The sequence below is a fragment of the Melopsittacus undulatus genome, chromosome Z (assembly GCF_012275295.1).
Source record: "Melopsittacus undulatus isolate bMelUnd1 chromosome Z, bMelUnd1.mat.Z, whole genome shotgun sequence".
In the NCBI taxonomy this organism is placed as follows: Eukaryota; Metazoa; Chordata; class Aves; order Psittaciformes; family Psittaculidae; genus Melopsittacus; species Melopsittacus undulatus.
The window spans coordinates 100,850,869-100,875,964 of NC_047557.1; the positions used below are offsets into that span (position 1 = coordinate 100,850,869).

At 37.3% G+C, this 25,096-nt stretch overlaps 1 protein-coding gene across 2 annotated transcripts in view; it reads left to right on the forward strand.

The window, feature by feature from the left end:
* The window catches only part of BANP (BTG3 associated nuclear protein), a 152,803-nt gene that overhangs the window by 122,173 nt on the left and 5,534 nt on the right, over positions 1-25,096 (forward strand). For both annotated transcript variants that reach the window (XM_034073136.1, XM_034073137.1), the window contains exon 12: positions 21,934-22,077. In XM_034073136.1, the coding sequence (XP_033929027.1) occupies positions 21,934-22,077 (144 nt within the window). The remainder of the gene's footprint in view (positions 1-21,933; positions 22,078-25,096) is intronic.

Sequence of the window (25,096 nt, forward strand, 5' to 3'; positions counted from 1 at the left end):
TTTAAAGAGAAATTTAGAGCATATTGAACCACTTTCTCTAATTAGCCAAGCTAGTGAAATATGTATGCATGCATATAAGTACATATGCGTATAAAAAAGCCTGACTATTGGAAATATTTTCAATCCATGACAAATGTAAGCATTTGTTACTAATTTTTCATAGGTTGGAGCTGTGCTAAACAGTGCTCCCGAGGCTGGGAGCCCTTAGGGGGAGGCTAGAGGAATGGGGGCTATTGTCACGAAAAGCTCATCTCTGGCTGGAGTTTTGCCCTTCTGTTTGCTAGTTGCAAGTCACCTCTGAAAAGGAAACTAATATCCATGAGATAAATCAAGCAGAAGATAAAACCCTTTTATTCTTATAAGGATGTTTTTTCTTTTTATGCGTAATGCTGTAGAACACACAAGAGGTGTTGGCTAGAACAAATGCTTTCTAAATCTTGATATATTTGCTCTCGAAGAGATTTTGTGGAGAAGAAAGTGGTAATGACTATAGGAAAATGATGGAAAAGATTTAAAAACCCCCAAGATTATGAGAAAAGGAATTTGTACAGACAAGGGGTTGTGAGCAGAGCAATGAAGATTAAAAAAAAGAAGTTTTAGACAGCAAGATATACTAAATTAAGCAAAGATTCCAGAAACAAAACTGATCTTTTGACTTAAAAACATTTTTTTCCTGCGAATTTAATTACATTAAGGTAAAAGTCTTGTGCTTTTATACACACTTTTTAGAAGTAATATTACAAAAATATCGCTGTGTGTGTACTCTGATACATCACATAATATTCCACAAAGATATTGAATATAAGAGAGCATCTAAAACAGTAGAAAACTTCTGGTTTGTATCTGTATGCATCTGTATACAGATACATCTGTATGCATCTGCTGCTTTGGTTCAATCTGCACAGATTTTGTGTTGGTTTGGGTTTTTTTCGTTACAAGAGCAAATGAAATGCTGGCCAAGTAATAATAGCAGATTAGAATTTGCCTGCCTATAGCCGAATAAAGAATTTACTTTCTGTGGTACTCTCAAAATGTTATTTAACAGGGTAAAAAGCAATGTTTGAGATGCAGTTTAAGAAATATAATATTGCCAATTTTAAAGCAGAACTGTTTTTGCTTGATGATGCACGATTTAAAATACACAAGTTCGCAATTAGACAGTGTGTCTCATTGATGATTTGTGTTACTCCACCTTCTGTATTTTAACTGACCTCAGAAAGGATCTCAAGGGATTGATCACAGATAATTCTGCCTGATTTCATTACAATTAAAATCAGGTCCTGATTTTGTTACAATTCAAACACAGGGCAGGGAAAATTTCAGGACATAAAAACTAACGCTGTACAAAATGTCATATTTGAATCGTTTGTCTGCTTTGAGAGGGGAATAGGGATTTACATCTTGTTTCAAATCTGTTTTCAAGTGCAGCTCTGACAGTGAAATTGCTTTCAGGTATCCTTAGATGCTAGAAGCAGCCCATACCCATTTTCATCTTTCAAGCCTTTACATCTGTCAGTTCTCCCAGTGTCTCTGTAAGGAAGTGGAATCAACCACCTTGTACAGGGAAGATGCGGAAGCGGTGACTTGCCTCAGATCACTTCAGTTGGTAGGGAACTAAGATAAGAAATCACAGAAGAAATCCGGAATTTTTACACTTTTGAATGTTTTCTGTGATTCCAAATAAAGATTCCTGCTTTTACCAGGGAAGAAGCCAGGAAGCTTTTTTGCTTTTGGAGGAAAATGGCTTGAGTCCTTTTTGTGTGGAGATCCATCTTAGCCCTTCTTCCTTGATGAGAAGCTTATGACAAATAACAGAAAACTTCAAATTTTTCTTCTGTGAATTAGCAGAACATGTTTTGCTATACACAGAATTATGTAGAAAATCTCAAAGTCCACAGTCCCTTGATTTGAGCTAGTTATAAAAACCATTGGATTTTCACATTTAGCTCTGTCTGCAGAGCTCTCCAATACGTGGGGCAGGTTACAGTGCAGCTCTTCTTTGAGTCAACAATTGTGTTAAAATGCTGCATGATTCTAGCAAAGATTTTTAGCTGTGGCATTCTTGTGAAAGGTTTTCCCCAGAAATCTTTGGGCTGGAACTGATTTACTTGTTACATTTCAGATAAATTAGTTCTCCTTTCTCAAGTTGCAAACGCAGTTGTTTCAGGAAACTTTTAATTTAGTTGACAAAGTGAATTGTTTGTTGTAAATTATACACGCACACATATATCTAAAACAGAAATAACAAACAAGGATTGCAAAGTTAGGAAGTGCCAATTTTGTACTTTTCTCTGTTAGTACAGAGCAGGGTCAGTAAGGCTGAGGACCAGGGCTGCAGACCATTTCTTTAATACAATGACCATCAATGGGGGCAGGTTTTAGATTTACGCTAGTGATGGTACATTAAGCATTCTACAACTCTGGTGTGTTTGATTTAGAATCCAGATAATCTGCTGTCTGTGTCATTGTATGCTGTTTACTATATGGGCTTTCAGTATTGCTGCATATTCCTTAAAAAAAAAAGATTTTGGGTAAGGTTCATACAGCAAATTTGAGACTTGTTTGTAATCAACTCTAGTCCAAAGATTTAAGAAACATTTTGCAAATTCTTTGCATCCCTTCTGAAGTGTTAACTAAGTGTTAGCAGAAACAGCCTAAGGGTCAGCTATTAGTGTCTTTTAATGAGTTTTTCATCTTAATGTCTGAACTAGAAACGTTTTATTTCTTGTTAGACAGCTACAGAATGTTTCATTCATCTAGTAGTTGAACACAGCTGTATACAAATGAAGAAACAGAACTGAGAAGCATTTGTTTTCAGCTAAAATAAATACTTGCTTTCAAAATCCTTTTTAAAAATATCAGTAACAGCTTTGGAATCTCTTCATCCTTGTGTTATATTCAGTCTTTCACATCATTGATTTACAAGCTAATGAAAAGGTTATGATCACAATAAAACAACACGGAGCAATAAATTATCAAGTCTGTAAAAGTACGTGGTAATATTTAGATCCTTTGTGGGATAACGTTGTATTCTGTTATGAAAAAGGGTGTATGAACAGGGGACCCACCTGGAATTTAAGTTTCAGGTCCCCAAAGGTCCCTGTTAATCTGGTCTCTGTGCCCAGTTTAAATAAACTTGGATTGCTAGATTTAGGTGGAACAGAGCTTGATTGCTTTTCACAGTGCAAGATGCAGCTTAGGGATGTGTTAAATTTCCTGCTAATGCAAGGAATTATGTTTTTTTGATTTGGTTGTAAAAGATAAATATTGGCAAAACCTGTTACTGCAGCTGGGGTTGTCGTGTAAAACACAAGTGCTTAATACATAATTTTAATTTTGAAGATTTTCCATATCTGTAGAGGCAAAAGTGACCTGTTCTCTCTCCCTTAGGGCCATTAACCAATAATGGGGATGGAGTTCAGTGGTCTCTCCTTCAGAGTATCTGGTCAAGACTTTTATATACTGGCTTTTCATTTTATTTGCTTAGCATTTTTCATTGTTGTGGCTATAATGCTTTCTCAGGTCACCACGAACTTCTTTTCTTTAACAGATGCACTGTCTTTAACAGATACCGTTTAGGTATTTCTTCAGATTTAAAATGTGTTTTACACAGAAAAATTCAGGTGGTTTCTTTATGTAATAAATCTTTCATAGCCTTTGAGCATTCCTTCAGTTCAGCCTGTCCCATAGGAGTCCTTCCACAAGTCCTTCCTCTGCATCATGTTTCCAAAAACACGCCGCTCTTCTTGAGCCAGTTTCCACAGTCTTGGACACTTTGCTGAGAACATTCTGTATCTGGGCAGTTCCTATTTACCTGGGACACCAGTGACTTAAGTCATTGAGTTACTCAACAATTATTCACTCATTAGCCAGATATTTGAAAATCCTTACGTTTTTCAAAGAAATTTTTGGTCATAGTGCTGCACCGTAAATCGAAAAAGTAACAACAGAGATGTTAAATAAACCCCCATAAATAATCTTTGTTTGAAATTCTTGGCTTTTTATAAGAATTGATTATAATGCTGTTGACAAAATTAAAACCAGAATTTTCAAGGTCAGGAAAACATGTCACATCCCCCAAACTGTTAATCTGATGCTTTCAGCAGTGTTTCTCATAGGTGACCAATAGAAGCTATGTCCTATCAAAGAAATTTTGGGACCATTTACTTTTGTTACCACTGGCTGAGTAAAATCTTAGAAATACATAGGAAATTAGCAGTTTACTACTCCTTATTGTTTGTGCTTTTGAGGTCTACGGCAGATTTTTATCTAATGAAATTTTGAAGCAAAATCATCATCTATCACCTTAAAATATGTTAAATCATGATGATATTAAAACCAGTTTAATTTTCCAGGTTGCTGACTTGTTTAGTAGATCAGCTTTATGGAGGTTTTCTCGCACTGTTTTTGTGAAAACAGTGCATACTTGCTCTTCTTGGTCTTTTCTGTCTAGGTCTCTGTGGCAAGTGTGTGAATAACTTTAGCATCATCCCAGGAATGCTGATGGTATAACAGCATTCGGTGCTTGTCTGAAAGTGAATTGCAGAGAGGGATGAGATGTGTTTGTCATGTGTAGAAGGGGGATGCCGGAGTACCTGCAGCTCTGATCCTCACTACATTTCTGGGCCTGGCTATATTGGCTCAATGACCAAAATCTGCTCATACTTCAGCAAGAAGCAGCTGTGCCCAGAGAAAGATTGAGGGCAGAAACATTTAGAAGATTGGATAAGCGTGAGAAATCTTTGATGTGTACAGCCGAGAGTTGTCTCTTTATTAGCACATAATTTAACATGGTGTTATCTTAAATATCACAGACCGAATCCTCTCTCACCGTTTGGTTTCATAAGTCAGGTTCTCAACTTTTATTTTTCTTGGATGGAGATCTTCCCCAGTTACCAACCAGTGAACAAACATATTTAGACATAAGACCAAGTATTGTTTGTCCTTTCAATCAGAAATTTAATTTACAGCCACAGTAAAAACAATAAAACCGATGTTTGCTTTCTTCCTTTTTTTTTAAACTCCAGTGATAAATATGATGTGGTTTATCTGTATATCTAAATTTTATCTGTATATCTAAATACTTTATTGGAAGCTATTGAAAATAGCATTGGTTTCACTGCACCACTGCAAATGATGTGCATATTCCTTAAGAAGTGGTTTAAGCTGTATGCATGAATAGAAGTTTTGCTGTTTGTAGTAAATACATACGTTGCTGATGTACTTTATAACTTATGTTTAGAACTGTGCATAGTTTCTCGGGTTTTAACTATTTCAAATAGTTTCTCAATACAGAACTTTTTCTGTTGTAAGTTTTCAATCACTTTGGCACAACAAAACCTCATTGCAGTTCTGCCTGTTGCTAAATTATCTTAGAATCTAATATTTCATCAACATAATATTTTTTCAGCTATTTATCAAGATAAAAATCCCATTCCCTGTGCCTTGCATTTATCCTAACCTATGGTAATACATTTCTACCCTGTGTTTTGTGTGACTACAGTAACAGCAATGCTTGACAGCAGGGTAGTTGCTTTTTTTTCTTTAATTTTTTTTTTCTCTAAATGCTATCAAAATTCCACCAAAAGTTTTATCGTAATTTGTTATTATCCTGAAGGTAGTCTGAGAGTCAGATGTGGGTGCTTTGAACTTCCCATTTTCTCTCTTAATCCTTTTTGTGGACTTTGTTTCTCCTTGCGTCCTTTTTCTCTCAAGCTTTTTAGATAGATACTTAAAACATGTATGAACACTGCAGTTCACTTCCCCTGCATGATATGTGCACATGCTTTCAGATTCGTTTGTGTGCTGTCATTACAGTTTGTCCACAAGTGCTTTCATGTGCACATTTATTCCTTTGGGTACAAAGACATTCTGTTGAGGTGTCCAAGTACTTAGAAACTTTCTGTGTTAGTAACACATTAAGAAATTCCAAACAGGTTTTTTTCCAGTGTAAACTGATAGGTTTTTTTAACATAATCTTTGCCTTTGTGAAGTTCTGTACTTGTTACCTATCTGAAGCAGTAATGTTTATCAGTTGTAATGAGGTCTCTAATGTATAATTTTGCTCATTATTGAAAAATACAAAGGGATGCAGGTTTGTGCACTGCACAAGCAGCATGACAGTGTTGCTCTGTTTGCATAGGTAGCTGCTGTGTTCTAACCTGCGGCTCACTAGAGACCCTGAGAGGTCCAAAGAGAATTGTGTAATGTAACCATTTCCCTCTTCTCTAATGCATTAGAAATTCATTTATGAATGTCAGCAACTGCAGCTATGTTTTATAGAATGAGATCTGTAATGGTTTAAAGACATGCATCAGTCTATATGGTGCAGGCTTGCACTCTCAAAGGAGCCCTTTGTAAATAGAGCTGTAATAGATCTGGGACTGGCCCGTGTGGGTTGCAAAGACAGCAGTAAATGTCACCAGTGGTTGCGCTCAAAATGACATTACATTTTTACAGTGCTAGAAATTAACACTGTAAAAAATTTTGAACCAAGTGAAGAAATATCAAAGGTTGTCAAAGGTTCAAATCACAATATTTCAATTGTAAGTGTTACTTATGGCTAACATTATCTCACCGAAGAAATTTTATTTTCCCTTGAGTTGCCTCTTGACATTTTGGATCATGTTAATACAATACTCAGTACAAAATCAGGTTTGAGCCTGACGATCCATCAGGTCATTAGCCAGGACAATGCTGGTATTTTCTGCTCATCTCCCCTCTGTCAGGCTAAAGCCATTCCCCCTTGTCCAGTCCCTAGAGTCTTGTCAAAAGCCCCTCTCCAGGTTTCTTGTAGACCTGCCCCCCAGTGGTGTAGAGAGGCAAAGCTTGGGGCCATGGAGCCCTAATAGTAAATGCTTGGGGACTGTAGGCAGAGGAGGATCATCAGTGGGCAATGCAGAATTTTCCTTCTCTAAAACGACTGTTGGGCATGATCTGAGCATGATCTTGAGCATGATCTGCACAAAGCAAATGTGCAGGCACAACCTGCTGTACGTTCACCATGTGTAACTCATGCTCGAGGGTGGAACAAGGTTTCACAGTTGTCTCCATCTCATTATTTCCATCTGTCTATCTGGACAGTCAGGCAGTCAAATTAGCCATTGATCAGTCACTGGATTTTGTTATGGCTGCAAAATTCCATTTCTGTATATTTTTTGAGATTAAAATTTTCACCAAGTGTTGACTCTCAAACCTGTTAGAAAAGTTGGTTTATTATTTATCTCAAATGCTACAGTGAATAATTACTAAAGATTTTTTAATCTGTGATTAAAAAAGGGAAGAAATTTCTAAATTTATTTTTTTCCAGTGCCATTTTGTTATTTCTTCGTATCTTGCTTACTGTACAGTGGGTTTCTTTGTGCTCTGTGTGATCTAATTTCTAAGTCATATATGTGGGAAAAACCAGTATGCCCATCGGTAGGTAAATAAAAGCAGAGGGAATATTTGGTAAGCAGAGGGAATACTTGATAAACAGTAAATCTCTGCACCCTTGAGGAGTCTGTTTTACGCCTCTCTTCTTTCCTGTGTTTTTATCTTCTTGCCATGACAGATGCTTATGTACCACTTATTACCTCCTTACCCTTAAATACCTTTTTTCCCCCTCCTCAAAAAGCACCAGAAAGTGTGAAACTTAGATTTAATGGTGGGAGTGAAATAGAAGTTATTTGTAATGTAGTTTGGAGACCTTGTGCTTTGACTCTTAACAATTACAGCAAGATACAACCAGAGGTTTTTCTAGAGGAAAATGTTAGTACCAGGAGGATAACAGGTTTGTAAGATCCTAGTGTTCAGAAAGAAAACATAAATTTCTTTCTAAGAGGAATATTTCCTCTAAGAGGAAATATTTCTATAATACCCTTATGAACTGTGAATTCAGGACCCAACTCTGCCAGAGTTCTTCAGTTGGAGTAATTTAGTAAGTGTAAATAGTCTCACGGGCTGGTACACGGCAGCAGGGTCATGCAGGGTGCCTGTCTTAATGATCTTGTTTTGCTCAAGTTATAATATGTTGAATTAAAAAAAAGGCAGCATGTTCTATATTAGATATGGAAAAAAATGCTTTTTATGAGCACATGCACTATGGAATCTTTATATTAATAGCATCTTGGCATTTTACACTCCCAAAGCAGTCTCAGAAACCATGCGAGGGCTGAAAGTCTGGTTTGTAAGTGCTGTAATTTGTATCAGGACCAGATCTGATCAAGTCCAAATGTGGGGTTTTTTATTCCTAAAAATGCTAAATCCGTTTTAAGCTTTTATTCATCTCTGTAAGAACAGCCAGCCATAGGCTGTTAGGCTCAGACTGTAGGATGTAAAGTTATTGTGTGAATAAAAATCTGGTAATCTAAGTCAAAGTAATTCGTGCGTTAATAGGCTGGAAGAGGGAGTAACTTTCCCTGACACTTCTTTAAACTCCCTTAGTAACCTTTCAAACTGAGCTCACTGTGGTGCTTACTTCATGCTTACCTCTTAGCAGCCTTCAGCATAACATTATCAGGTTGTCACTTTTGTTGTTGCATGACTTCTGATTTATGTTTTGGCCATCAAAGTTGCCAAAATATGATTACTTGTTATAGCATTCTGTAGCTTCAGTTTGTTTAGTTCAGCAGTTTCCTCAATACATTCCAATAGACTTAGTTTCCTCAGAATTAGAAACTTTTATTACCAGACATTTGTACTTCCCATGGACTAGAAAGAAGAAAGTTTCAAGTTGGGCAGGGAGAAAGTTGTCAGCAGCCTGGGGAACATTCTTGTACATGCTAGTGTTAGAGGCTTTGGTAATTCCTTTCTGATGTTGTGAGAAACCCACATTTTACACGTCTTTGCTTTAAAAACTTCTGCTTTGATTGTAAAAATAAGTAATTTTAACCTTCTAAAAGGAAGATTTTATGCCGCTCTGATGAGCTTTAGTTCTAGTTTCCAATTGTGTGGCCACACACATGCAGGGTGCCTGGTTTGGGGTGTGATTCCCCCCCTCCTTCCTCCTTCATCAATACAAACTTTTTGGTATGTGGGTAGAACATTAGTCAAGTTGAACTTAATGCGTACAAGTATTACTGTACAAAAATATGTGCTTCTAGCATTTATTTTAGGTTATATGCTAGTTTTACATTATCCCAGCTGGGTATTAAACTGAGTTACAGAACTGGCAGTATTTTGGGGAAAACCAGATGTGTACTCTAAGAAAACAATAGTTTTGGGTCCAGAGCTTTCATTGAAGTCTGCTTCAAATTCACACTCAGTATTCCTCTCTCTTTTCTCTCACAAAAAAAAAAAAATCTATAAAATTGAGAGTTGTTCAAAAATGCGTTTTGAAAAATCCAAATGATGATCGGAAAGTTTAACGTGTATGCAAATGCTATCTGGATATGGCTTCAGAAAGTAAAGACCTTTGGCTGGCCTGGAGGCTCAGCTGGTAGCAAAACACATTGCTGTATGGGGAGACCTTGATTTAAGTTCAACCACAGGCCATTAATAATCTGGAAGTTCCACATAGGTGAAACTTTCAGCTCTAGAGCAAAGTAGTAAAGGATTCAGAGACTGTGTTACCAGTAGATGGTTCCTGTAATTACATCCCAAAATCATTATCTGCCCTGCTTTTCGCTGAAGTGGAAAATGAACACAAGTAAGTGCACAAAACCTTGGAGAACCACAGAGATTGCTGCTCTGGATGGGTAAGGTTGCCCTGACAATAGACATGTGGTTGGAGTTTAATTCACGGGGAGAGCAGACACTCAACTAGTGTGCCAATTGTTTCCCACCCTCAAAGCAAAGAGATTTCAGTAATTTATAGCAGAACAGGGTGTATGCGTTACCTAATGTGTTCAAAAGTGCCATTTTCTAAGCAATTCAGGAAGTAAAGCATATAAACAATCTCTCAGTCTTCTTGCTTCAAAATTAAAACAGCAGAGTTTTGTTCTGTAATACTAGTTTTGCTGAAAATGCTTTCCCGTGCAGAACTTTGTACCATAGGCTAAGAAATGGAAACAAAGAATAGATTTTGAAAATCACTACCAGAAAAAATTATGTTACTTGTGTTTCTCAACATGGCATGTACCTCACAATTCACATTTTTAAGAATTTGTATAATTCTTAAATGTCAGGTTACTGGCTCCAACTTAAGAAAAATAAATAAAGTAGGAAATTAATTCAGTAACTAGGAATTCATTAGCAAAATTGGAAAAATATTGTCTGCAGCATTGTAACATGTAGTACACGACTCAGTCAAAGAAACTGACACTCAGATTCATTTTCATTTTATAACTTTATATTAGAAAAAGCCTGTTTGCATCAGTGCAAAGGCTGGTGTCAAAGAAGGACTGAGCTCTTCTTTGGGCTATTAGAAACACTTGTCCACTTAGTGCTTTGAACAAAGGGGAAGCACACATGCTGTTCCATCACTGTGCAGGCTTCTAGGGGAGAAGCTTCATGTGGAGAGAAGGATGTACAGCTGCTGTTTTATCTCTGGCCTTGATGGAAATCAGAGGATAGTCATTGGCGTTAGTCAATGTTAGCAAATTTGTCAAAAAGACAAGAGTTTTAAAAATGAGTGTATATATGTAATAACATCCACTTCAGTGAAAAAACACAATAATTTCTCGTAATTTCTTCTGTTTGAGAACTATTGTCTGCAAATGCTTTTGACATGAAACATAGGATTTTCTGAGGTGGAACATGATGTATAGCTTATGCATTACATCTGCTTTTAGTTTTAGTGATCGTTGGAGCACACTTTGCAGTTCGCAGCAGCACTGTCTTTTTTAGTGTGAATAATGTAAATGGAGCAGCTAAAGCCTCTATTATTTTGAATTCTTTTTACATGAATTTTGGTAGTAGATGAAGGCCAAGATTAGAGATACAGTTGGGTATTTTAATTCTCTTCCTACCGATATCCTGTAGCCTTTTGTACTGATATTTAGAGAAGTCCAGGTGTTCTTGTCACGTATATCTCATTCTAAAACCCAGCCATATTCATATGTTTAATTCTAGTCTAAGTTCTGGAGTACATATTCGGCTTACAAACATATATACCCCACTATAATATGACTAGGACTCCTTGCGTGTATGTCCTGCAGTGCCCTATCATTCATGTTGGTCTTGAGATTTGGGTGGAAATGCAGAACTCCAGAAGACAGACACTTAAAAGTTCTGAATTCTTTTCCTGAAAGCATCCTCCTTTAGGTCATGGGTTAATTTAAGGGAAAAAAACCCAGAGTGTTTGAACCTGATCTTTAACTTCTTGTCCAGTTTACAGTTTTTCTTGTCCTTCCTGGGATATTCTAATGAATTATTCCTACAATGTTATTTTTTGTGCAAGTGTCTGTAAGAAACTTATTAATGTAACTCAGGTAATTCTCAGAAGTACTGTTTTTTTATTTAAGTATTCTTTAATTGATAAGTACTGGCTTAAAACTTTCTCCAGCTTCTGATTTATAGCTCAAGCACACTTACATTTACCTCCTCACTGCAGCTGTTCCTACCATTCTTCTGCTTTGCTTTTGAAACCATTATGTATTTCTGAAGCTGATTGATATAAATTGAGCTGATTACATCATTTCATAATCAAAATGCAGGAGGCACTGTATTAATTTTCTTTTCCCTAGGACTTTTCCTGAACATTGCAATAGTAGAACTTTTCTGTTCCCCTGTGTATAGAAGGCTCATGCCATCGTTGCATGTGCTTTTCTTTTTCCCCATCCATATTTCTCCAACTGAAGTTGGATCCTGCAGTGTACGGTAGGAGCAGTGTTTTGTTGCTCTGGCAACAAGAGCCAAACTTTCAGATGTTATTTTTCTAGCATTAAAAAAAAATCACTGCCAGTTATGATGTAAACATTTGCAGTTCCCCCCAAATGCCTTTTTCTTCTTGGAATGAAAGTAAAATCACTGTTCCGAAGGGAAACTGAGAAATTGATTTAGAAGCAAAATAACAGATGTATGGGATTCTGGTAGATCCTCGGTGATCTGGTCTTACTATTTATAAGTGGCATATTTACTACTAGTCTCATTGGAGGGGATGCACCCTCTCATCAGCACTAAGAGTCCAAATTCTAGATTTAAGTTATTTATGAAAGGATTGAATGCTCTTTCTGCTGAAAATGCCTGAAGACTTTAACAGAATTTCATAGTAAATGCTGAAAGTGCTTTAGCATTTATCTTGACATTTTGTTTTAAGTGGAACTGATCCCTTCAGGAATTGGAGATTGGAGGATGGGACCAGCAGGGTGGCATTTAAAGCCATGTTTACATTTATTAGACTAGCAGGGACTTGCCACATAAAAGTGTAAAGGCAGACGGTCCTTTAGGACTGAGTTATCCTCTCCGTCTTGGCGAGGTTATGTCACACCAAAAGATTTCCCACCAGCCAGATGCTGTGTGAGTCAGTACTTATTATTCACTGGAATAACCTTTATCAGTGCTGGTCAGTTAGAGGGAGTCAGGGTCACTTATGTCTGACTTGTTCTTGAGCTTTTGCACTCGGCAGCTACAGTTTAGTAAGACTTCCTTGACACTAGTATTTTACTCTTAACTATTGAGCCATTTCTTAATAGCACATAGTTCTATGTTGAATAAAGCCCCAAACTAACATTCTGCTGGAAAATAAACCCAACCATTTAAGCCAAAGGCTTATTTCGCATTGCTCAAAATGGTGAATTATGGTAGAGAGATTTAATTGTCCACTTTTGGAAAAATCTTCTTTAGAAGTAGTTCCGTCTATTTTACCGTACTTACTGCTAACAGGAAGCCATTTCATCACAAAATGTTGCAATTGCATAGATTTGAATAATATTTGCTGTTCTTAAGAGTGAATTATCACAAAAGATTTTGCAAGCTGTAACAGAATGTAAAGTCTGAGCTGAAGTGCTCTTTTTCTTTCTTGCCAAAAGGTTATTGAGGCATATGAAATAATTTCTGGTGGGTTGAATGCCTGGCAGCCACATGTCCACATGTGCACGTGTAGCTCATATGATGTAAAACATTCATTCACCAAAAAAAAGATACAGAAAAGAGATTAATAACCAGAGCTTTGCCTTCAGAGAAGGTGGGCACGAAATTCCCGAAGCACCCAATTTAGGGAACTCTAAATGAGGTGTAGGTACATCAAACTAGCTTTTGTGTGACAGTTCCAATGAAACTGTAGGTTATGGTTTGGGAAGTGCAACATCTGAGAAGATTGACCACAAAGTTGTTTTGAGAAGTTTCCCTTTGTGAGCAATTTACTAAGAGTATCTTCATACAAAAGATGAGTCAGATGTACGTACAGATTTCCTTACAAGCCTCATACTTCCAGAGAGCCTCTTTAATTTGATACAGTGAATTCAGATGAGGTAACTCTTCTTTCTGTGACCAAGTCATTTTTTACTGAAATTGCATCTGCAGTTGAACTGCCAGCTAATTATAATTAAGTTTTGCACATGTGCTAGTTTAAAGTGTCTTTTCAGGGGGAGTCTTTGTCTTGTTTTGGTGTATTTTACGTTATTTTACTGGGCCTGAGTCCATCTCATAGTCAAAGGAACGACCCCACTTGGCTTACATGGGATGTGGCTCTAAAGCATCTTGAGACAGTATCTTTTTCTTTGCTGTGTTATCTGTTGATAACATATATTACTGTCTGTCTACCTATGATATTGAGTTGAAATAAAATCCAGCTAATGTGAATGTGGACTACTTACATAAAGGATTTCCTATAATCTCATTGTATTTAGATCACATGATACGAAGCTTGATTTGGGCATTTATTTCTTTGTAATTAACTTTGGTTCCCTTTCAGCCAGCGTAATAGTGCACAGATAAAGTTTTAATTACACTGATTATCCTTTTGTGTTCGGTACCAGCCACTTCTCCAAGGAGCTGTTAGGCTGTTGAGGGACCCCCAGCTCTCTGTGTAAGGGCTTATGTATTGACCCAGTGAAAGTGTGAAGTACTTTTGATAATTGCACCTTTGTCCTTAGGTCTTCGCTTAAATTTAGGCAGGATGCATTTAACCTGGAGAGAGATGAGGAGCCTCATGAGATTTTCATACATTGTGTGTTTGTGGAAAAACGTATGTTGAGCTGTGCTTAGGCAGGGATGAGAGAGACATTGATGGTGAAATCAGGTACTTTTTTAACAAAAGAAAACATGAACTGTATTAATTTGGTCTTTTTCTGCTCCTTATGTTTCTCCAGTTTATTTACCAAATAGATGTGAACTCTTCAGAAAGATTGCAGGGTATTTATCTGTAAATTTTTTAATTATTTTTATTTCCTCAGGGCCTATTGCAGCATTTCACTGGTGTCTGCTGCTCTCTATAAAGCCATAGTGCTGGGAAGTATTGACGGCTTTACTGAATAGTTAGTCTTCATAGGTAGGGGCGTGCTCCTGGAGCTTACCAAGCCATGCTCTCCTTGGGGAGCACTGCAACCGAGGTCTTGGGAAGCAAGTTGATGTGTTCTGAAAGGACTTTTGAAGATGCAGATGGTTTAAATACATGAAGCCACAATTTGCCATCACTCATCTATCTCAATCCAACCGCAGCCGCCAGAAAGATGGACATTTTTGTGAAGTTTGTTTAAGCAACCACAATATCTGCAGTTTGTGTTCACTCTGTTCTCCAGGTTTTGTACAGGCGTGTTAAGGGAACCTCAGAGTAGACATTACGGAGTAGAGCTGTGCTGTGGTATACACTCAAAGTAAAAGCAGATGAGATGGTTTATTGTTTGTTATGCAAGGAAATAATGCGACTGATAAAAATGTACTCTGGAATTATCCTTTTCATTTTTCCACCCTCGGCAAAGCTGAAATGAGTTTCACTTTTCATGCCTTTTAGTTTGGGGAATTTAAAGGAGGTGCTCTCAGTTATATGACTCTGTAGGGGTGTTAGTTAATGAAGTTTTGACAGATTTAAGGTCACATTTTGCATGGTTCAATTCAGCACACTTAGAAATACGCAGCAGGGAGAGTTCCTCTCTCTCTGAACTGCTGTATATTAGACTTTTATATATGCTGAATTTATTTTTGTATTGGCACATTTCGTGTAAGAAATAGCATATTTAGGTACAAGTTGTTGTTGGAATATGGAAAGGACTCAAAGTAAAGCTTATGAACTAGATCATTAACTTTAGAATGATACCCTAATTTTTAAGAGCAGTGCATCCTTTTTATATTGTTTCCAGTTACCTTAGATCAAACATGCTTTCACTTTAACAGAAATGATTGTGACATTAATGGGAATATGTTACCTTAAAGCTTGATATGTAACTTTCTGCAAAACCCATATTATAAAACACTGCAGTATTTGAGGACAGGTGAGTGAAGAAGTTTGACTTTGGGTGATGGAAACTGACAGAAGGACACATGATTCTGTGTATTCCAGCTTCGGTAGCTGCTTCATTACCACTGGGTCCCTCAGTACCCTTATTTTTAGTCTTTTCTCCTCTGCATAACACAGTCCATACCTGGTGTCTTGCTCAAGTGGAGAGGAGACTTAATAGCTCAGTATTCCCTTTGGCATCAGTTCCTTTTATGTTTTAATCTGGTGTTGCTGGGCACAGACACTAGAAAGAGTGTGTTTTTTGATTCAGTAAATATGCCCAGTTTAGAGGAAGTGTTTAGAAGGTAATTAGAACTGAATTAAAGCATGTTAGCATACTTAATGTAAGTCAGAATTAATTTAATAAATACAGGCCTGTTTTAGTGAGCTTGATTGACAGTATACTTATTTGCTTTTGATTTTCAACATGCTGTTCTGATAACTTGGAATTGTATCCCTGTAGCAAATGATTGAAGCCAGTGTTAACATTTATTCAAAAGTATGTAGTTGATATATTACAAAAAGTAATTTTAGCCTTCCAATTAGTATTTTCTGGTGTTTTCCCACAAATGTCTTTGACTAATGCTAGTCAGTATTTTGATCAAAGATATGAAAGAAAATGAATAGTTAGTGGTACATAAATGGCAGTATAATTAAAGTAATAAAAGTAACAGGTCATTTTTACACTCTGACCTAGATTGCTAGATATGATTGGCTCAACTTGCCTTTTAATAAAGCTAGATGCAAAGTAATGTATTTTCCTAAGAACAGTTATTCCAGAATTATTTTATTATACTGGTGAGGGTTTGGTCATCTGTTTGATAGGATAAAATAGACTTTTTCACCTCCCAAAGCTTTTCCTGCAGAGTATAATGAGAGGACTTACAAGATGGGGCAGTATGCTAGGTTCTCCATGTTATTCCACCAGCTGAAGTATTTACAATAAAGATGGGATGGCCTTTAAAGGAGATGTTGTACTTCAAAAAGTAGCTGTGGCTTTCATGGAAATTGCTGTGTGTAAGGGTCTTTAATTTGTGCTGTGTATGACAAACAAGACAATGATCAGCCCTTTGTAACAGTAAAATAGAAAAACCTGTGCATTTCTGGAAACCCTCTGGTGACTGGATATGAAACACATTATTGGAATACACATTATGGCCTAAAGGATTTTCTTTCTCTTGTGGTGATGCTGTTTTGGTGAAACGGTAAGAACAAGCTGAGGTTGAAAAATAAGAAATTATTGTAAGTAATTATTTCAGAAAAATACAAGTGCTATGTATTTTGGATTTTTGCGTCACTTTAGTGTGATCTAAGTTGTTTGAAGTCAGACATAAAGCAGCTGTAAAAATGCATCTCAAAAGAAGAGAGACCTTATATTCTGGAGGCTTCTGCTTAAGAAAAGCTTGCCAATAAATGATCTAAAGGATGGATTACATTTTCCAAGTGCTTACGTGCACCTCTCTATGCTTCTCATTGCTAGGTACGGAGAAAGAAAAGCTGCAGATGATCTCTGCAACACTGTGAGCCATCTGCCTTCCTTATCTTTTTGGAAGAGGAACTCCCAGTCTTTTATTATTGTTAATACTTTTAAAAGTTTGGAAAATAAAACCTAGTCTTTAAAACTGCTTTGTAATTGCATCAAAATTCTTATTGCTTTGTTTTAAATAGAGCATAAGAAGTATGCAGTGGTATGTGGTGATCCTTGGTCTATACTTTCAGCTGTGTATTTGTTCTGACGAAATACAGGTTAAATGGGAATTTATTTCTCTGGAAAGATAGCACATCATCAGGCTGTATACATCTGACTTTATATACATATGGGATAGATAAATACTATGTAAGGGTTACCGTGGTTTTCAATGAATACTGTTTGATCTTAGCGTGAAGACGACTGCTTCTTTGAGAACAGCAAGGTTACTCCATCCTTTGCTGCTGCTTCTTTTTATCACGTTAACACTTTGGTTTTATTGCAACTGCACTGTAGAATCATCAAAATAACTTTGTATTGGCCACCATCAGGTGTGAGCTTGTCAATGCAGTTGACCAGGGTTAATTTGAACCAATTTGGTTAAATCGAAGCAAATAAATCATGTTACAGATTTTTATCTGTGCTTCAGTATCCTTCATTCTGGACTTGTTTCATAGTATTGGGTCTTGCTCTGCTTCATCAAGTGAAATGAAGAGCTACAAAAGACAATCTTATGGAAGAAAATATTGGTTTGATTTGGTTTCTTTTTCCATACAGCTCCATTCTTTTGGCATTCTGCATTGCCTGTTCCAGATTCCTTAGTAAATGCCAAGCTGATGGAAGCCTTTGGTTAGCCTAAGCCTCTGATGTTTTCAAGGAACACACTAGTTTCTGATATTAAAAAGTTTTGAGTTCTGGACCTAAATATAGAGTCTACTTAACTAGTGAGATGAAGCCATCTATAAGCCTGTAAATCCACTAAGTAAATGCTTAGTTGGCATGAAATACAGTGGATATTTTTAATCTCCAGGCTGCATGAAACAAACTTGAAAACTGAAAAGCTTCAGCTAGAGGGAGTTATCTTTTTTTTTAAGTGAACATTTTTATCAGCAGAGCTTCCTATCAGTTTAAGAAGCTGTGTCTTCTGTTTGAATGTATTCATGTCTTTATTTGAATGTATTACTGTCTTCTATTTAAATGTATTCTTGTAGTTTTGCCATCAGCAATGAATGGCAGTGTAGAACAATAATAGGCAAGCATTAGTTTTTTGTTTTCTAGGAATCCTGTAACCCCATAGCCATCCTTACACTTTGGGGCTCAAACTGTCCTTTTAACTAATGTTTTAGCTAGAGCATGTCACCAAAATCTTTCTCTTTTCCTATGCACAACTAATTTATTCTGTGACACATTTGCTGAAATGATTACTTTCTGGCTCTAAGTGTTACAGGATTTTCAGATGTGAACCTTCTATAAACAGCCACTCTTTCAGTGACTCAAAACTTCATTTTTTAAAAGAAATGTCACATTTTATTGCATTCCTGCAGTAGAAATAGGAATAAATGATGGAAAAAAGACACCAAAATCCTAATGTGTCTTATTTTTGAGCTTTTTATAGGTAGGCAAACAGATGTGCTTGCCTAGATTAATAAAAAAGCTCACAACAGTAGCAAGAATGTGTTTTAGAAGGCTCAGTCTGGCAAGGACCAGCCTAAGCAATGGGTTTTTTTTTGATGAACAAGCATCAGCTATCCCAATACAGTTACTTCTTTATGAAGGTTGGGATCTAAAGGTAAATTTTAAGTTATGGGCTTCTAGAAGAATATTTCAGTGATAAGTAAAATCAGCAGAGGATGTGATACGAATTGAACTGTGGTTGGAAACTGCCTGAATAATTTTGGAAGACATTGAAGGAAAACCTATTATATTTTAATTTTTTAATTCTATTTCCTGCCCTGGCAGTTGAATGTAAAATGGGAACTGTTAGTTATGGACTAAAATGGTCTTTAAATGGAAAGGAAGGGAGCAGAGAAAGTAGCTGGCTCTCATTATTAATACTAATTTTATTATTATGTTTTATATGGAAAGCATCTTACTGAAAAAGGGATTAGAAACACAGGACCTTCAGACTCAATAGCTTGCATGTCCTGAATCATAGAATCATAGAATAGTTAGGGTTGGAAAGGACCTTAAGATCATCCAGTTCCAACCCCCTGCCATGGGCAGGGACACCTCACACTAAACCATATCACCCAAGGCTTCATCCAACCTGGTCTTGAACACTGCCAGGGATGGGGCATTCACGAAGTCCCTGGGCAACCCATTCCAGTACCTCACCACCCTAACAGTAAAGAACTTCTTCCTTATATCCAATCTAAACTTCTGCTGTTTAAAGAGAGAATAGCAAAAGGAAAAAAAGGGGAAAGGAAAAAAAAGCCAACAAAGGCAAAGACTCAGGTCCATGGGATGCTGGTGCCTGGGTTCGTGTTTATGCTGCTGTTCTCAGGGAGCAAGGAGTTGTGTTAATGCTGCTGTAAGGAGGGACAGAGAACATCTGTGTGTAGGTAAAATACCCTTTGACTGGGTATCAGAGATCTGTCTGTCCCTTAGCTCATGTTATCAGGCTTGTCAGCTCTGGTACCTCTCACTGAAAGCTTATAGAGCTTTAAAGAAAAACTGTTTGATCATAGGCTGTGATTCTGTATTCACCAACCACACCAAGAGCTCACACTTATTTTCATTTCTGTCTGAAGGTGTTAGGGAACATTTTCTTATTCTAAAAGGTGGCAAAAGAGAGAAGGGGCTCGTTCATGCTTGCTTTTTAATTTAGCCAAATGGTCTTCACCAGGGTCACCATACAGTGTGATAATCTTTGAGACACCAGGGTTTGGGACATGAAGACTTGTGAGGATCAGGGCCAGGTCCCAAAATGTGCTTGAGAGTATTGGTAGCTTCAAAGCATTCTCAAAGACATACATCTCAGAGAGCCTCCAGTATCTTACAGACCCTTCCCAAAGGGTCCTGATTTTTCTTGATAAGTGTTTTTCACTGAGCTTTCTATTTGGGGAAAATCATGTATCTGTGGTGGTAACTGCAAGCTGAAAGAAGAGCGGAATTTAGCAAACCCTGTTCCAGCTGTGCAGTTGTTTATGCTTGCAGTGGAAATAATTGTGCAATGTAAAGAGTGGGCCCAGGCTCCGGGAGAGCTACATATCTTGTCACTGTCAAGACAACTTGTTACCACTGACAGCAAGTAATAATAGATGGCCAAATGTACTTTCTCTAAATACTCCACTGAATTACTTAAAAAAAAGGAAAAAAATAAAATAAAACCCAACATTTAGGGGTTTTTTTGTCTGCTTGTGAATTTTAAAGGCACTCTTTTTTTAGGATCATTTTTAGGCTTGAACTCTCACTAGCCTGAGTTAGCTTGAGCAACATCCTGTGATGGATACTTCCCTGCTTCTGTGCTGAAGTGAAAAGGAAGGGTGACTTGAAGCTTCTTGTTCTCTGTGTTAAAAGCATGAATTAATCTGCTTTGTTAGAACTGAAGTTTATTATTTTTCCATTTAACCATATTCTGTTACCTGTGTTGGACCAGGAAAGCAGGATGTGAGAGAAGCCCAGCGGAATTGGGAAGAGAAGTTCGTTTTCGGGGTGGATTGTGTATTTTTTTGGTACAACTCCTTTATTTTAAGGTCAAGAGGAGCAAAACATTACAAAGTTAAAATGTGGATTTGGAAATCAAGTGAACAGCCAAAGAAAAGCCATATATTTGCACCTGCCCCATTTGCAAAAGGCTCTGCTACCCAGCTCCTGCACATATTGGGCTATTTGTGTATCCTATAAAAGGGAGTTCTGAAGTGGGTTAGGAGGTGTGCAGTTGAGAATATACAATAAAGAAGGAAAGCTGGTACTGTTATAAATTTTAGGCTTCTTTGTTGTGAAACACTTTGTATGTGAGAATGATGGGCTTGTTCAGTCACTTACAGTTGTTCCGAAGTTTGTAATTCATAAATGAAAGAGAAAAAATACATTGAAGACCTGCAGGTAATCAATGGGGCAGACTGTAATGTGTTTCCAACAATATGTGTTGTATAATTCCAAAACAAATATAATAGGATGAGAGAATTTTGCTTACTCCTATAAAAACAAAATGTAGCATCCTTCTGCAGCTTGATGCTGACTGTATTTCAGAACACCCAAGATCTCTATGAAACCCTGACAACACCCCTAAAGGTCGTTTATGGAGGTGACCTCTTTTTGCCTCCCACACTCCCTAGAGCATTTCTGGTCTACCCACTCCTTCATGGCCACCCACCCGCAGATCAGCTGAGAAATCATACTTTGTTAGCAAAAACCCTTGTTAAGAATGTTAGTTTTCTTCTTTGTTCTGTCTCCTTCGTTTGAAAGATGTCTTTTATTCACTGCAATTCAAATGCTGTATTTTAAAAATACATCATTTGCAGCATATATTGCAGAAATTAAAGTGGAATATGTAGATTGTAGCTTGTCATTGTGCCATAAAATGCATACATGTATTTTATTGTGATTTGTGGCTCAAGAAGTAAATTTAAATTAGTCTAATCACAAGAACATTTTTAAGCAAGCACTTCTAGATGGATGGGCTGTTCTTTGATGTTTAAAGCCTATGCCAGACTTACAGTCTTCACCAGTCAGATGTATTTAGAGTAAGCATTAATTACCAGTAATTCTTATATCTCCTTCATGTATGATGGGAATATAAATTTATTGAAGTAAATGGTCACAAGTTAAATACCTTTGGCTGTGAGAAGGAGTATCTTGGATCTGTGCATGTTTTTGTGTCAGTAAAAGCAATACTTAGTGATGCTGCTGTGTGCTATTGATAGTGTCACATTCTTAGTGCAACCTGCGCAATCTGTCCCAGTTAGTCATTGCAATAATCATAAACAGAATTTATTAATCTCATAAGGCAAAATGTGGTGAGTATATAATATGGGAACCTTTCCATGTGCATACCATGTCCTCTCAGAAACCCACATGATTTAAAGCAACTGTTACAGATAGGCAAGTTTTCTTGTGTTTCTGTATAACGGGTTTTGATTTTGCATCTGGTTTAAGTTACGTGGTTCTTCACGCATTTCTGGTTGTGGTTGTTCACAAGCTGCTTTCTCTATTGCTTTCTATGCAGGTGTTGCAGGGTGCTCAGCTGATAGCTGTTGCTTCTGCTGAGCCTGCCTCAGGAGGTGTTGATGGGTCCCCACTCCAAGGGAGTGATATCCAAGTCCAGTATGTGCAGCTGACACCAGTGACAGACCACTCTGCAACTAATCAAGTATGTATATATTGTCTTTTCTCCATTTGAATGACTTAACTTGATTGAAACCTGCCACATGAACTGTAAATCTGCCCACAAATACTGCGATCCCAATGAGTTTATGATCCTATTTCCCAAAAGTAAAAAAAAACAACCTAAACCATCTATAATAAGAAACATCATTTTGTTAAAGGTATAAATGGGCTTTGACTATTGCTGCTTCAGTTCTCTTGCTCAATGCCTCTAGAGAATAGTTATTTTGGTCATCATTGTTTTTCTGCATCCTTGAAGGCTGAGAGCCATGGTAAAGGACAAGGCAAAACTTGCTTGAAACCTATCCAAAAAGTATTTTTCAGACTGAGGTTTCTCTTAAAAATGTTATTCCCTTTCTGACAGCAGTTTTCCAGTTATTTTCATCAACAGCCTGGATTTCCCTTAGAAGATGGAATATTAGCAATTGTAAGTGAATGCTTGATCTCACTTATGGTGGAGGAGTTATTGTTTTCACTTTTAAGAGCACTCCTGTATGTGAGTCAAGAAAAGGCTTCTCTTGAAGCTATGACTGGTGACAACACAAAAGTGCTGACTTAAGACAGTTATGTTTTCTGAAGCTGGTTACACATTCTTCTCTGAACCCCACTTTGAGGGCTTCTTTACTAGAGAATATCAAGTGGTTGTGAAGAATAAGCTGTTGCTTGCTAGCCAAAATATAATGGTATCCTTAGCAGCAAAAATTGGAGTGGGTTTTTGTCTAATACCTACATAGTTTTGTAAAATCTGATCTGTCTATAAATGTTTATGTTGGATATTGAGTCTCTTGAGGTGGAAATAAAAAATTGCACAAGAAATCAAGGGAATTGCATCCAGACTTTGTGTGCACAAAGCTGAAGTTCTCAGTGCTTCTTCACTGAACAATGCGATCTGCAAATCGGTTCAGTATATGAAATTAAAGCACATCATTATCCCAGTAGCTATGTTGTATAGGTGTATTGCTGACATGCTGTCTGCACTGGCTGGTGCTAGGAGGGGAGCTGGAGCTCTAAACTCTCTGAGCTGCTCCTCACCTGCATTCTACAAAGAGCTTTTCAGAATAATGATGCTCCCTGATCAGCCTGTGTGACCATGCCATGCTGTAAGATTACTGTTTAGTTTTCTGTATGCTGATCTTCCCACATCGATGGGCCCTAAGTAGGCATTTTCCATCTTTTCTAGATTAACCTCTATGTTAGCAGTCTCCATATTTTACTCTCAGTCATCTGTAATAGCACCCTAGACAACAAGACTGTTGCTAGAGGGATCATGCCTTATTTCTTACAAATCCTTGAGTACTGCTGGTTCCATGCAGTTAATAAAGCATACATGCATCAGATAGCGAGAGGTGTTTCTCGTGCTGCTGTCCTCACTCCAGGCCTGGCAAGCTCTCATATTTCCTCCCACGACTTTCTCCTGGGTCTGTTTCTCGTGCCTGTCCTCCCTTCTCTACTAGCACCTCTGACAGGGGGACAGGAGGTTACAAAGCACAGTTCATTGGCATCTATCTTCCATACAACTGGCAGCCACCAGAGGAGTCGCTTTTCTCTTCAGGGACACTTAGTACTGTGCTAGGTTTTAATATTGCGGTTAGCCACAGAGATTTATACAAAGCTGGAGAGAAGCAGAAAAGGAAAGTGAAATAAGAACAATGTGAAAGGAAAAACAGACAAGGTGAAAAATAAGTTTGCCATAAATATTTCCTCAGTTTACACGAACTGAAAACTAAGGGTCTGTTAATGAATTGGAGAAAACAACTTGGTATTTGTGTTACTCTGGGTTACATGAATAGTTTGAGGGCTAACATTATACATATTGAGATGATAATTTGCATTATTCTGAGTTATGTAAATAGTTTAGTACCTTTGAGGGACTAGAAGTATGGATATTGATCTTCATCATTTTAGAAAGATGTCTTATCTAAAAGGAAAGATCTCACTTGAAGGGAAAACCCTCTCAGTGAGGCTGTAATGACACTTTCATCTGTTTTCATATGGTTTATGTGAAGGTACTGAGATGTTCTCAAAGATTTTGTATGTGTTTTATCAGTCAAAGCTTATAGAAGTGGAGGTGCTATGGTCTACACAAATCCCATATTTGAAACATCCAAAGTGTGACATTATTTATCAGTTTTCTGACCTTCTTTCTTGAAATCTGTGCCTTTGGAAGCAATTGCACTTGGAAGCTGAAGGTTGGAGTGAGGGTATTTGAAACAAATCCATCAATAGCATTCTTTACTTAGAGCATCTTGCAAAATTTAGAAATTTGGATTAATTCTATGCTGAAATTCGTATGCTGATAGTAAATGTTGTTAGATTTGGGAAAAAACAAACCACCATAATTCAAAATCCAAAGTGTGCTTCTAATCACTTTGGTCAGTCTTCTGCTTCTGGTCTGAATGTTGGATAAATATGCAGCATTGCTGTTGTCATCATTATTTGGTAATTACAATATTTCAGTAATTTTCCTCTACTGGGAAAGAAAACTTTGGTCACTTGAAAACTTTGGTCACTTGAATTGCTATCAAATTTAGTAATCTGATAGAATTATTCATCACTTTGGCACTAATTTATTGCACAATTAAGTAAATACCAGATAACTTAAAAAGTTGAACAGGAAAAAAATCTGGTACCTGTTTGCAATTCCTGCAACCAGGCAGAGAGGTGAAAGGAAATAATTTGACAACAAAACGTTAATTTAGGAGCAGTGCTTTATAAATTTGAAACTCCAGTGTTTTCATTTGGATAAGTAAGGTGTGACTGTAGAGTGAGACCTAAAGGACTGGAAAACTTGTTGAGTTTCCACCCTTGTGTTATTGTGGATCATCCTGCAGATCCTAGGCTGAGGCTCTAAAGCAGGGCTTCAAGTAAGACTTTTTCAGAGTGGAATTCCTGCCACAAACATTATTTTGTATTCAAGGCGTTACATAAAGCATCTATTAGATGTTTTTATGGAGGGAAAATCCATCAAGGGCAGATCTCTGGAATCTGTGGGAGTGAACGGGAAA